Source organism: Syngnathoides biaculeatus, chromosome 19 (genome assembly GCF_019802595.1).
Source record: "Syngnathoides biaculeatus isolate LvHL_M chromosome 19, ASM1980259v1, whole genome shotgun sequence".
Lineage (NCBI taxonomy): Eukaryota > Metazoa > Chordata > Actinopteri > Syngnathiformes > Syngnathidae > Syngnathoides > Syngnathoides biaculeatus.
This window is the reverse complement of record NC_084658.1, coordinates 3,231,785-3,246,247: the sequence shown is the minus strand read 5'-3', so window position 1 is coordinate 3,246,247 and position 14,463 is coordinate 3,231,785. Positions and strand designations below refer to the sequence as shown.

Sequence of the window (14,463 nt, the reverse complement as noted above, 5' to 3'; positions counted from 1 at the left end):
TCTGTAGAAAAATGGATATATCTGCTTTTACCTTGAACTCTTCAAATGTTTTCTTATATGATTGCACTAGTGTGCACACCCTTCTAAGTTGTGGCTGTGTTCCAAATTTAGCTTTCAGTCCAAACCTGCCACCTTTTGAAGTGTCTCTGATTAACTGGAAATGAAGTTCTTTTGGTGACAAGCAGTGTTGTCTTTTCACCAAACATACCTTTTGTTATCATGTAAAAAAAAGTTCAACCTTGATTTCACTGGACCTCAAGACATTTTCTCAAATTCTTTCTGTGAGTTCAACCATTTTTTTTTTTTGGAAAGTGTAATCAAGCTTGGATGTTTTTCTTTGTAAGATAAAGTTTCCTTGCTACCCAACCCCACAGCCAAGATATGCGAAGAAAACGGGATTGTTGTCTCATGTATTAAAAAGCCAAGACAAACAGCCAAAGAAACAAAAGAAAAAAACTGCCAAAAATGTCAGGAAAAGAAGATCAGAACACCTAAATGTTATTTGTAGTTAATCAGAAATTAAATGGTGGAAGTCCTACTTAAAATGTGTTTGAATGTGATTAGTGACCCCCCCCCCAGTTATCAGAGGGTGTACACACTTACACACACAACCGCATATTCTGAGCTGTACTGTAAGATTTGTTGACTTGTACAGTTTATATGTCACATCAATAGTGAAATTATTTATTTTGTTCCCATTTTGTACATCATGAACTGTGGTGTGTATACCTTTTATATCTAATGTACGACAAAAACAAATAACGCTCACATTCACACCTATGAAAATTACCCAAAAATATAGAAGCATCCAGAACTAAAAATTGCATCATAAAATTAGACAACCAGATACAAGTGATGTGGACAAGAGCGAACCTGTTCATTTAAAAATAGTTAAACACATCATTTGTGTCACTGGTGGTGTAGTCGTACACTCAAGTGACTTTGGTGCAGCCCTCATGGGTTCAGTTCCCACTCAATGAAGATATTTATACTGTATGCAGCCTGTGAGTGACTGGTGGCCAGATCAAGGTGCAATTAGCCTTTTGCCTGAAGTCAACTGGGATAGGCTGTAAGCGCCTCAAGACCCTAACCAGGATGAGCGGTGTTGAAAATGGGTGGTCATCATTTGTAATATTTTTACAATAATACGTATTTTCATCTTATCCCTTAGGTTTGACATACAGTTTAGCTTATGAACTGGAAAGTTATTCGTCGGTTGATTGGGATATGAAGTATCCAACATGCGGGGCCCCCTTTTTAACAAATGATAGTTTTGATACTTTGTCTGATGTTATTTTAGCCCATCACCAAGGGTAACAGAAAAGCTTGCATATCTACATCTCAGCTGTGTGGCAGGACGGTTCAATAATAGATGAACTACTCAACAATGTGTCCACAGCTTGATTGTTTGGTTACCATGTAAGACAATACCTGTATCGGGGTGAAAGAAATTGAAAGTAGAGGGAGTGGGGGTGGGTAGGTGGAGTCGGTGGGGGTCACTTTGCTAACATGCTGGGAGGCAAAGGCCGAAAAAGGCAGCTACCTACAGAGGAGAAAATATATCAACATTCTCTCAAGAGTACAGTAATTCCAAGAAAATCAGAGTGCTGTGTTAACAGGAGGTAGATGTCTCAGGGGTTTTAGTGTAAATAGCATTGCAAAATACAACCTTTAGTACCTTGCATAGAAGACTTCAACAGTGAACGGAGTTGGTTGTTTTATACAATTGCAATATTCTTCTTCTTTTACTTTCGGCGTGTCCCGTTTGGGGTTGCCACAGCGTGTCATCTTTTTCAATCTTAGCCAATCTCGTGCATCTTCTTCTTTAACACCCACTGTCCTCGTCCTCCCTCACAACATCCATCAACCTTTTCTTTGGTCTTCCTCTAGCTCTTTTGCCTGGCAGCTCCATCCTCAGCACCCTTCTACCAATATACTCACTCTCTTGCCTCTGAACATATCCAAACCATCTAAACCATCTTGACACGTTGACTCAGACTCAATGTCCCCTTACTCCCCTGGAACATGAGCAAAGCTCTTTTGGAGGTGGGAGTTAAAATTCCTTCTGACAGGGGAATATGCCACCTCTTCCCAGCAGACCCTCACAATACGTTTGGACCTGCCACGTCAGACTGACATCTTCCCCCACCATTGGAGCCAACTCACCATCAGGTGGTGATCAGTTAACAGCGCTGCCACTCTTTTCACTCAATTGTCCAAGACAAGCATTCGGAAGTCCCATGATACGACCTTCCTCTCGCTCTTTTGCCTGGCAGCTCCATCCTCAAATATTGTATGGCTCTTTTGGTACTACATTTAAAAATATTTGCTGTTTATGGCTCTCTCAGCCTAAAAGGTTCCCAACCCCTGCGGTATGGTTCTTTGGATGAACGCTCATATTTGTTTGGCACAGTTTTACACCAGATGCTCTTCCTGACACAACCCTCTGCATTTATCCGGGCTTGGGACCGGCCTCTAGATTGCACTGGCTTGTCCCCTCATAGGTGTGATTGCGAGTGTGACTGTTGTCTGTCTGCATGTGCCCTGCGAATGGCTGGAAACCAGTTCAGGGTGCATGTTAACAGCTGGGATAGGCTCCAGAACTCCCGCGACCCTTGTGAGGACAAGATGATAAGAAAATGGATGGTTTATAGAATCGTTCTAATTGATATAGTAAGTAGTATTTCTCCCTGAATTTTCATTGTTCTTGTTATATCATTTAATCTATTGTGTTTCAAATATTTTGGTTGCCTTGTCCATCTCATGAGACCATGAGGTTCTCAGGTCATGGGAACAAGGAACACCTCTACATGTGACGCACTATCTAACCCTGCAACCACAAAATACTTTGTTCTGAGGATATTATTGACTGCAGAGTACAAATCAATGTGAACATTCAACTTTTTCTCATAGAATGAAGAGGAAATTTTATTCATGGGAGGAATGTATGAATCTCAGAGAGGTGAAGGTAAGGATGCTTCTAAGTTTGAAGTAATATACTTCATTCTATAGAAGTATTATTATTTTTAGAAAAATGAAAAGCTTGTGCATAATATTCACATTATTTTGATTTTATGAATGCATCCAATGTCAGTCAATGATTGTAAAACAGTCTGTATGGTCATGAGGCCCCTGATTGTCAATAACTATTAAGAACAGACTGAGTAGTACTGCTTTTTATTTGTCAGTCGCTGAAGAAGCTGAACCATGCAAATGTTGTGAAGTTGAAGGAAGTTATTAGAGAGAACGATCACCTGTACTTTGTATTTGAATATATGAAGGAGAATCTTTATCAGCTCATGAAAGACAGGTAAGGAAATAAATATTATACCTACAGTAAAAATGCAATTTCTGGAAGTACATATGCTAAAGCTAGGACGCGCCTCCCATAGTTTTCACCACATTGGACTTGAAGATTCCAAAATCAAATGCTCTATGTGCTATGCTTGATACTTGCCTGACTTATGAGGATTCTTTGAATCTTATGTTTACAGAAGGAAATTATTCCCTGAATCAGTGATAAGAAACATAAGCTTTCAGATATTACAAGGTCTGTCATTTATTCACAAACATGGTAGGTGTGTTGGGGGTCCTGTCAAGACCTGTAATTACAAATGAGTGGCGTCACACTTCAAGATTCCCTCTCAGTTTATTGTTGAATAATTGGGGAATGCTAAATCAATGGAATATGGACTTTCAGTGGGTAAAATTCTTGATAACTTAATGGAATCTTGTAGTTTATGAAGTCACCATCGCTGCTTGGATTTACTGAACCCTTGCCTCTTTCTAGTAAACTGGTTGATGGGTGACTTTTTGACAGTTTACCAGCAATAACATAAACAATGCAACAGTACAAATAGTTCATTCATAGTCCTGATTTCACACATCGAATTTGCATGTCCCTTTCCTGACTGTGGACTCAGTTTGTTTTATGTCTTGTTTTCCTTCCTCTTTCTGTCTTTGGCCTTATTAGAGAAAATAAAATGTTCTCAGAGAATGAACTTAGGAACATCATGTTTCAAGTGTTAGCTGGCTTGGCTTTTGTACATAAGCATGGTAAGTAGCCTTACTCTGTCACCATTTCCTGTGCTGAAAGTGGCAGTTGTTGAGTTTGATTTGCTCAACAACTTGTCTTAGGCTCTTCTGTATATACAGTGGAACATCCAAAGTTTAATGTCCCAAAAGGGGTAAAATTTTGAATTTAACCAGTAGATTCTGTAAAAAAAAATGCCTGGCATTCAAACCATGGAAGACTTCTTCTCAGTAAGCATTTAAAGGATTAACCAAAGGACTAACTTCTTCATATTTGTTTTCTAATGCCACCACAGAGGGATGGTAATGATCATAAAACGGAAAAGGGATGGTAACCAGAGAACCATAGACTACCATTACGAGCAATACAGACAATTAAAAATCAACAATTCTCCAGGCAGATGCTTTCTTTGGTGGCTGTTCGAACTGCCTTCAAAGTCTGCAATTGAAATTTCAGGATCATCATAAGGATAATATAAGCAGAAATTTGGAACTTGTTGCAAAAATTGTTAATCCTCCTTTATAGATGGGGAAATGGTAAAACTACAGCTAAAACTTTATCGCCGTGAGAGTTGGTTTGGGTCTGTGACATTCTGACGACAGTTTGAACCTACAATGAATGAGATCAAGTAAATTTTATAATGGGAAAATTTGTTTAAAATGTAAAACAACATGGAAGTTAACCAAGTGTCACATATTAAATTATTTTTTACTTTAGAAGTTCCACTTTAGTAATTATGAAAATGGTATTGTATTTTGTAAAAGCTTTGAAGCAAGAGAGATGGACAAAATATACAGAAATTTACAGTGACACTCAAATATTCATCTTTTTATATTTGATCATCAGCATCAACGTGTCACTGTTTGTCCAGGTCTCTTTTTTCATGTAGTATCTCCATAACTTTCACAACCCCACAATCTAAAATATTGATTACAGGTTTCTTCCACCGAGACATGAAGCCAGAAAACCTCTTGTGCATGGGCCCAGAACTAGTTAAAATAGCAGATTTTGGACTGGCTCGGGAGATCCGCTCCAAGCCTCCCTATACTGATTATGTATCAACAAGATGGTGAGAACTTCTGCTTTAAATAAGTGTGTCTGTGTGTATGTATATAGTCATATCTCTACTTACTAACAAAAAATTCAGGTTATGAACCCCCCACCACCACCACCAAAGGTAAAAATCCTGCATTGTATCTTGGTTTGAAAGCGGCGCGATACAGCAACTCTCCCATTGGCAGCCGTGGAATATCTTCCTGGCATCACATTGGCTCGGAGGGATGTCAATCTTTAGACATGATGCACTTTCCATCACTTGATATGTGTGGCGCGAGAGAGCTGCTCTACCATTGATGTAGCATCTTCCTGGCATCACATCCCTCCATTGGCTAGGAAGGACGTCAATCTTTACCCGTGATGCACATACTGTATGTTCGTCACTGACTCCATTGTCATACGCTCGGGCACACTCACACTGTACAACCTCTTCGGAGATTTATTCATCTTTTTTTCATCATGGGCCCCAAGAAATTGATGGCCAGTGCCAGTGAGAAGATGACAAGAGTTGTTTTGTCCATCAAAACAAAACAAGAAATCATTGAGAGATATGAAAAGGCCTCAAGCTTTTGCTCCATGGGATTTTGAGAGAATCAAACTTGAGGTTGTTGTTAAGTCACTCAAGGTGCCTGAGGATGGCCCTCAAAAGCGTTAGACTTGCACGTGGGAAGCTCCATAGTCCTCCGAAGAGAAGAAGAAGATGACGAGAGAATGTCGGGAACAAAGGATGACAGGGTAATAGATATGGTGGTAGAAGGGGCGCTGTGACTGACCTGCGCCACTGGGGCTAGTGGGGGAGAACCTGAGCAGAAACTGCAAATGAAGCCTTGAAGTCCCTTCGAATATCGGGTCTGGTCGGAGCAGGTCCTGTGGAACTCCCGTTGGAAGGCAGTACAGGTGATCGAAGCGAAGTTACAAGGAAAAGGGTGCCTCCCATGGTGCGAGTCATAGTGAAGTGACCAGGCTTCGTAAGGAGCCCGTTGCGGGACACCACAGGAAGGTACCCAGTCTTTGTCCTCCGAAGTGGAGGTTGAACCTGAAGTTGATGAAAGTGTTTTGCTGGGAAAGGTGTGAGGTGGACATCGAAGAGTTGGTTCAGAAGCACCATGAGGATCTTTTGACGTTCAGGAGCACAACGATGATCTTTAAACGAAGGAGCGAAAGGAGTTTGAGCCGATACAACACACGGCAATACAATTTGTGACATAGAGGAGGAGGCAGCTACTATTCTGTCAGCTAGAATAAAAGAAGTGTTGATGAAATTCCTTGACATTCCGAATTTATTCAAACGAATCATCTGGAAAATGTGTTAACTAGTCGGGCTATTGCTCACTTAGATTACATTTTCGCAAGATTATTAAAAGCCGTTAAAGGCAAACATCCTTGGATTGGTACTTAAAAGAAGACTCTCCCCAAAACTCATATGTACAATAAATCCTCCAATGTGAAGTAATAATATTATTACATATATTTTGGACATTAATTGGAAAAAAAATTGAAAATAAAGTATATTTTTGAAATCTAAGCAAAATCTGGACGTATGCCAACTTTCACAGCCAAACGCGGAAGAAACATGCTTGACTCCGCCCCTGATGTCACCAGTGCTTAGCATTACAGACCATTCGTTCGAGCTAAGCCAAGATGCTGACGTGTTGTGCAACCAAACTGAGAAAACACACTCAAATTTCTCCTTCCTGAACCTACTGTGGAGTTAACCTGACAGGATAAAGCTGTGGCTGTCACAGTTGAGACTTGTTCACCAGCAGGGGAAATTTGCACACATCTAATCATTACTGGTTATTAGATGCTTAGTTATAGCCTTTGGACACAAAAGAGGGAGAAAAGGATCTCTATAGGTTGTCCATACAGAGGAATAGAGATGGGAAGGATGAACAGCAAGTAAAGGGGATTAAGGATAGCGATGGAAATGTGTTGATTGGTTCCAGTAGTGTGCTAAGTAGACGGAAAGAGTACTTTGAGAAGTTAATGAATGAAAAGAATGAGAGAGAAGGTAGAGTCAAAGAGGCAAGCGTGAATGACCAGGAAGTGGCAATGATTAGTAAGGGGGAAGTTAGAAAGGCACTGAACAAAATGAAAAATGGAAAGAGTTGGTCCTGATGACATACCAGCGGAGGTATGGAAGCAATTTGGAGAGGTTGCTGTGGAGTTTTTGACCAACTTATTCAATAGAATACGAGCAGGAGAAATGCCAGAAGAATGGCGGAAAACTGTGCTAGTCCCCATTTTTAAGAACAAAGGCGATGTTCAGAGCTGTGGAAACTCTAGAGGGATAAAGATGATGAGCCACACAATGAAGTTATGGGAAAGAGTAGTGGAGGATAGACTCAGGACAGAAGTAAGTATCTGCCAGCAACAGTATGGTTTCATGCATGCGCAAGTCTGGTGTGGCGGAGAAATATGTTAGAAAAGTACATGACATGTATGAAGGCAGCAGAACACCAGTGAGGTGTGGAGTTGGTGTGTCAGAAGAATTTAAGGTGGAGGTGGGACTGCATGAAGGATCCGCACTGAGCCCCTTCCTGTTGCGGTAGTAATGGATAGGCTGACAGATGAGGTTAGACTGGAATCCCCTTGGACTATGATGTTCGCTGATGATATTGTGATATGCAGTGAAAGAAGGCAGAAGGCGGAGAAACAATTAGAAAGATGGAGGCACACAGTGGAAAGGACAGGAATGAAGATTAGCTGAAGTAAAACAGAATATATGTGTATGAATGTGAGGGGCGGAGCAGGAGGAGTGAAGTTTCAGGTGGATGACTTCAAATACTTGGGATCAAAAATAGAGAGCAATGGGGAATGTGGTAAAGAAGTGAAGAAACGGGTTCAACCGGGGTGGAATAGTTGGCAGAAGGTCTCTCATGTTCTATGCGACAGAAGAGTCTCCGCTAGGATGGAGGTCAAAGTTTATGAAACACTGGTGAGGCCAGCCATGATGTATGGATTAGAGACGGGGGCACTGAAGAAACAACAGGGTAACAACAGGCATAAGGCTGTCCACATGTGCACTTGGCACTAGGACACCTAAGTTGCAGTTTGATGATCGACTTTGTGGTCGTATCATGGGACTTCCGAACGCTTGTCTTGGACAATTGAGTGAAAAGAGTGGCAGCGCTGTTAACTGATCACCACCTGATGGTGAGTTGGCTCCAATGGTGGGGGAAGATGTCAGTCTGACGTGGCAGGCCCAAACGTATTGTGAGGGTCTGCTGGGAAGAGGTGGCATATTCCCCTGTCAGAAGGAATTTTAATCCCCCTTCCAAAAGAGCTTTGCTCATGTTCCAGGGGAGTAAGGGGACATTGAGTCTGAGTCAACGTGTCAAGATGGTTTAGATGGTTTGGATATGTTCAGAGGCGAGAGAGTGAGTATATTGGTAGAAGGGTGCTGAGGATGGAGCTGCCAGGCAAAAGAGCTAGAGGAAGACCAAAGAAAAGGTTGATGGATGTTGTGAGGGAGGACATGAGGACAGTGGGTGTTAAAGAAGAAGATGCACAAAATAGGCTTAGATGGAAAAAGATGACACGCTGTGGCGACCCCTAACGGGACAAGCCGAAAGGAAAAGATGAAGAAGAAGCTGCTTAGTTATAGGCTCTCGTGCTAATACTGTACAAGCAACAACATATTTTATGAGGCGGCACGGTGGCGCAGCTGTTCAATCGCGGACTACCGTGTGTAGTGTTTGCATGTCCCTATGTCTGCGTGTGTGTAAACGTGCCTCCTGCCCATTGACAGCTGGGATAGGCTCCAGCATTCCTGCGACTATCGTGCAGCAAGAAAATGGATGGATGGATATACACGTGTAAGCACACAACACTTCCCGGTTAGTATTTACGGCAATGTGCGCATGCAAACCCCCCTGCCCCTCTCATCGCACCCCTGCCAGCGGATCGCGAGAAGCTTTGAAAAGTACAACATGGCATTAAAAAAAAAAAGTCTGGCCACCTGCTATATATTCTCTACATCTAAACCAACTCCTCAGAAAAGCATAAAATCTCCGCCGTCCATATAATGGGACTGTTATTGTTTGTCGTCAACACCATGCTCCTCCCAACACGTCGACTTCTGTGTGTATTCTGGCTCAAACGCTTGAACATTGTTATTTTTGTTTTGTTTGCTTAATGGCAGGAGTAGTAATAGCACGGAGCATCGACTCGTTGTTATACTCACTTTGTTGGCTCTGAGCAAACAACACTTCCTGGTTACTATTTACAGCGATCCGCGTGTGCAACCTGAACCCCACAAACAACCCACCCGCCCCATGCTGGTTGTTTGCGAGAGGCTGACTGCTTGAAAATTACAATTTGGGGGGGGGGGGAAAGTATGGCCACGCTTGCTGTATAATCTCTATATCGAAACCAACTCCTCAGAAAAGCATCAAATATCTGCGGTCCATATAATAGGACTGTGATTGTTTGTCGTTAGTGCCACGCCCCCTCTATAACACGTCAAGTGTTGGATATGTGTATTCTGGCTCAAGCTCTCAGCCTTCAACATTTTATGTCATGCCACTTTTGTTTCGTTTGTTTGTAATTATTTTTTCACAAAAATCGTCCACAAAATGGCAGATAGTGGACGTTCTCCATTTGGTGAAACTGCACTGCAGGCGTGGCAAACGCTGATTGGCTGTCAGTTTTCCAGCACGGCTCATTGGAATTTCTCGACGAGGGAGGAATTTTGATAATACTTTTCCAATTTCTTGGTGAAATCTGTGGATAGCTCTGGCAGTAACAGAAACAATGAAGCCTCATCTACTAACTTTTAATGTGTGCTCCTATTCCTAATAGTTTCGACAAAGTCTTCCTGAATTCATAGTTTGTGGACTTTATTCATTTTAGTGGAATTAAGATGTGTGTGCCTCCTCCATCATCCACCATGCCTCATCACGCACCCTTCTCTTCACATCGTTGCTCAACACCAAAGTTTGTGGAGTGTCCGAAAGGATCTGCCCACTTTGTTCCTAGTTCGAGTGGTGTTCAAGTCTTCAAGGATGGGGAGGGTGCTGCCGACAATCTGTTTAGCGCTTTTAATTGTCTGTTGCAGTCGGAGTTTGTCCTTTTTTGTGGCAGACCCAAACCAGACTGTGATGGAGGTACACAGTACCTGTTCAATGACCACGGTATAGAACTGTCCGAGCAGCTCCTGTGAAACTGTAATTCCCAAGAACTTCAAGGTCGACAGTTGACACAAGAAAATTGGACATCGTAAGGCGCAGCTGTGGTAAAGAATGCCTCCTGAAATCCATAATCATTTCTACAGTCTATAAGTGTTCAACACCAGGTTGTGTTGGCTGCACCAAAGATGCAGTCTCACCACTTCCTGTTGATACACAGACTCGTCACCGTCTTTGATGAGGCCAATGACTGTGGTCAGCGCTGATGCCTCCACGTTTTGCACTGGAAATTCTTTATCAGTGACTGAGTTTGGTGTCATGTAAGGGTCCATCTGCCAGCCTTGGTAGTGCTACATGAGGATGTTTTCTGACATCAGAGACCAGGTTTTTCAAAGATGTGCAATACCTGATCATGTTTCCTCACAAAGGTGTGTGTCCTTCTGCAAGCCTGTAGGATGCATTCCAACATTCGGAGGGCCTGCAAACAGGGGACAGATTGATGCACATCTTCGTATACACAAGACAATTGGCAGACACTTGATCTAATTGAATTTTGTGTCTTTACATCATTTACTCTGTTTTGCTATTAGAATCCCATTTTCTTTTTCTACTGCTCTTCCAGACAGGGGATGGTAATTACAATGTGTTTTGAGGACAAATTATAGTTTATCTGAAAGCTGAGTCATTACTTTATTTACAAAGCGGTTATTGTTGTGAGAAGAAAGTTTTTCACCATGGTAGACACTGACGCATGCTTCACTGGAAATACTTCAATCCATTTTATTTTTATGTTGACCATAACTAGACAATATTTCTTGCTTTCACAGGGTGTTAATTCTATAAAGTTCATCATTAGAAGTTGGAATGGCCATATGTAGGTCGTGGATGTGCCACCTGTTGTGTAAGCAGGCGCAGTTTACGTTAATTGAAGCAAGCACATGTGAGGTAAGAGTTACAAAAACCTGGCTACCACCGCACAGAGCCACACAGGAAGACCTTGTGCCACTGGATCAAGTTGACAAGAGTAATACCCAACTGGATGGAGACAAACGGTTGTCATGGCGCTGAAGTAACACTGATGTCATGTTTCTGTGACATTCATCTACAAACTGAACAAAGGATTTGCATGAGTCCGGAATCCAAAGAGTAGGGTGCGATTGCAAAGAGCCCTTGAGGTGGTCAAAGGCTTGAGGTGTTCAAAGGCACTGATAGCCCCGGGTATCCATTTAACATGTGATGAGGAAGTCAGGGACCTGTACAAAGTGAGAAAACACATGATAGTCAAGATCAGAATAATTTGGGATGATATGTTCAGAATAATAAGAGTACATTCCCAAAAACAACAAATCCTGCTGCTTTGTGAGTGGTTTGGGAGTGTCAACAATAGCCTGCACTCGTGTTGGAGAAAGCATTTTCCCTTGAGGAGTGAAGATGCGTCCTAGAAACTTAACCTCTTGTGATAAAAACTGCAGTTTTGAAAAGGATGTTTTGTCCTCTTCTGATGCGAGGTGTTTTAACAAAGCAATCGTATCAGTCTCACACTGTTCTTTGGTGGGAGCAGCAATCAACAAATTAAATCAATCAAATCAACATATTGTAGCAAAGCTATGAGTGTCAAAGCTTCAAGACGGTGAGCGAGTGCCTTGTAGAAGAGGTAGAAACCGGGCCAAATGTACTATTTCCTTTTGAAAGTGAAATAAACAAAATTGTGAATCTTTATGAACTGGCACAGGAAAAAAATCCATTAGAAAGGTCAACAACTGAAAACCACTTTGTGCCAGGTGGAATTTGGCTCAAAATTGTATAAGGTTTTGACACACAAAGAGCCAGAGCATTTATTGCAGCATTAACAGCTTGCAATTCTTGAACAAAACACATTCAATTGGCTGACCTTGAGGTCTAATTTCTTTTCACCGGAACTATCGGCATTTGAACTGGCAAATTATCATATTGTACAATTGTTCCATCTTTGAGCAATGCGTCAAAATACCGGTTGAATACTGTCAACAGCATCTCTGTGTACCGTGTGTTGATGCTGTACAGGGTGCTAACATGATTTAAGATCAATCTGAACAGGTGGACAATTTTGAATTAGCCCAACATCATGCTTACTGGTAGCCCACAGTAATGATGGGACTTTCTCCAGCAGCGGCGTAATGTCCTTAGGAGTTTGTGTGTGAAACGACTGAGATTGGAACAAGGTCGACTACAATGTGAGATAAACGGAGTGGAGGGCACGTATGTGTGCACTAAATGCCTTTGTGTGTGCATCAACAAATTCTGGAAAACATATTGTTGGATATGATGGCGTGCCCCATCAGTCGCACACTGTGATTTATAAACAAATGGTCCAGCATCCCACCATTTTGCTGCAGGTTGGTTAGTCAAAGAAATGACAGCTGCGCTGGTGTTAGTGAGACTGGGCAAAAGTCTTTGTTGAAAAAAGTGCACTGATATTCAAGGAGTCATTTAGGTCTCTGTAAAAAAAGTCTTCTCTAAATGTTAGCCTGGTCTGTCATGCATATATGTCGTACAATGCAATTTGTGGCTCCTCATTATGTCAGAACCATGAGAAATGAACTGAACCGGAAATCTTGTCAGATTATTGTAGTGCGAGTTGTCCGGACTGAATCTGACAAATGATGATTCCTACCGGATGTGTGATTTCAATACAATTGGGACTGGATGTTAGTACCAATTCCAATTTTATCATGAGATTCCTTACAACAGATTGATTGGACATGTGGATGACACTATAAACGGATGCAATAAAGGGCACATCTGGCCCAAAGCCAAGCAATGCGCATGAAGCAGGGTGCGGAAATTTATCTTTTGTGAAACTTACATTTGCACACATTGAGTAACGAGATAATTTGGTTGGAGAAAGAACAACAGGCTCGGAGGCCATAATTACAGAATTTGAAGCTCCCGAATAATCAAGGAAATTCACGAGTGTATTATTTATCAGTCAACTATGGAAAAAGTTCATGTATACTGCAGATTACAAAAGCGTGTGAATATTGAGTGGTTTGTGCTGCAATTTATTTCTTTGAAGCAATAATCTTATCATGAGTCTCAGCATACAATTTATCAGCAGCAAGTGCTTCTTTATTGCGGAGAGCGAGTGTTGGGTGCAGGTCTGTTTGTGTATCACCGGTCAACTCTGCTGCTCTGGGGCCAGTCAGGAATCAGTCAGATGCGACACCATGTGAGCTGACCCCGCACACCTCCTCTGACAGTCACCAATGCCGTCTAGACATATTTTTGAGCAGTCCCTTTGTCATGGCCCTTCTCTCCATAGTAGGGGCATATGTCATCATTGAAGTCACAACTCTCCCATACCCCCTCCACGTTTCATGCCTCATCTACCATGCCCTCAGCTTTGAAATTGCAGCCATCGCTAGGTGTGCATTCTGCGATGCCTTCACCAAATTCTCTTCTTTTTTCTTCATCTGGTTGCATTCTTTGGTTCCAGCGTGTTTGGTATGTCGCATAAGTTCTGTCAGGTGATTGTTTGACCAGCTGCCAATCAGGGTGTTAGCCATGTTTTTGGTCAATGGGGAACGTAAACCAGTCACAGATGCTGCTCTCACAACGGACCCGAAGGGACTCTCCTCGCCGTCAAAAGTGGCTTGTTTAGAAAGTCGAGAAAGGCTTTCACAAACGTCCATGAGGTAGTGAACGTACGCAGCTGCTCTCTCCTCTGCTCCTTGCATGCAGGCACACATCCGTGACAGGTCAGTGCGGAGTGGGAAGTGTATCTCCAACGCCTCCCTTATGGCAGTCATTCACACTTCTCATGGTCAATTTGAGTTCCAAGACCCAGTCCTTGCTTGCAACTGCTCATCCTCCCCTTGTTCCACGAGCACAGCAATTTTGTCAAAATTATCTGCTCTGGGTTACAGATTTATGTTCTCAGCATTGCATCTCTGCTTTTTTGCAGATGATGTAGTTCTGTTGGCTTCATCAAGCCATGATTTCCAACTCTCACTGGAGCAGTTCAGAGCTGAGTGTGAAGAGGCTGGGATGAGAATCAGCACCTCCAAATCTGAAACCATTGTCCTCAGTCATAAAAGGGGGGTTTTGTCCTCTCTAGGTCGGGGATAGGATCGTTCCACAAGTGAAATAGTTCAAATATATTGGGGTCTTCTTCACAAGTGAGGGAAGAAGGGAACAAAAGGTAAATAGGCAGATCAGTGCAGCTTCTGCAGTGATACGGAGTTTGTATTGGCCCACTGTGGTAAA

General features: G+C 42.2%; 1 protein-coding gene across 8 annotated transcripts in view; it reads left to right on the top strand.

The window, feature by feature from the left end:
- mak (male germ cell-associated kinase) overlaps positions 1–14,463 on the top strand; it is a 32,067-nt gene that overhangs the window by 2,044 nt on the left and 15,560 nt on the right. For 4 of the 8 annotated variants that reach the window (XM_061804632.1, XM_061804633.1, XM_061804631.1 and 1 more), the window contains 4 exons: positions 2,914–2,968; positions 3,189–3,310; positions 3,974–4,056; positions 4,970–5,102. In XM_061804632.1, the coding sequence (XP_061660616.1) occupies positions 2,914–2,968; positions 3,189–3,310; positions 3,974–4,056; positions 4,970–5,102 (393 nt within the window). Of the gene's footprint in view, positions 1–2,913; positions 2,969–3,188; positions 3,311–3,494; positions 3,551–3,630; positions 5,103–14,463 lie in introns of those variants that run through there. The other 4 variants (XM_061804637.1, XM_061804634.1, XM_061804639.1 and 1 more) reach the window with 4 other exon arrangements.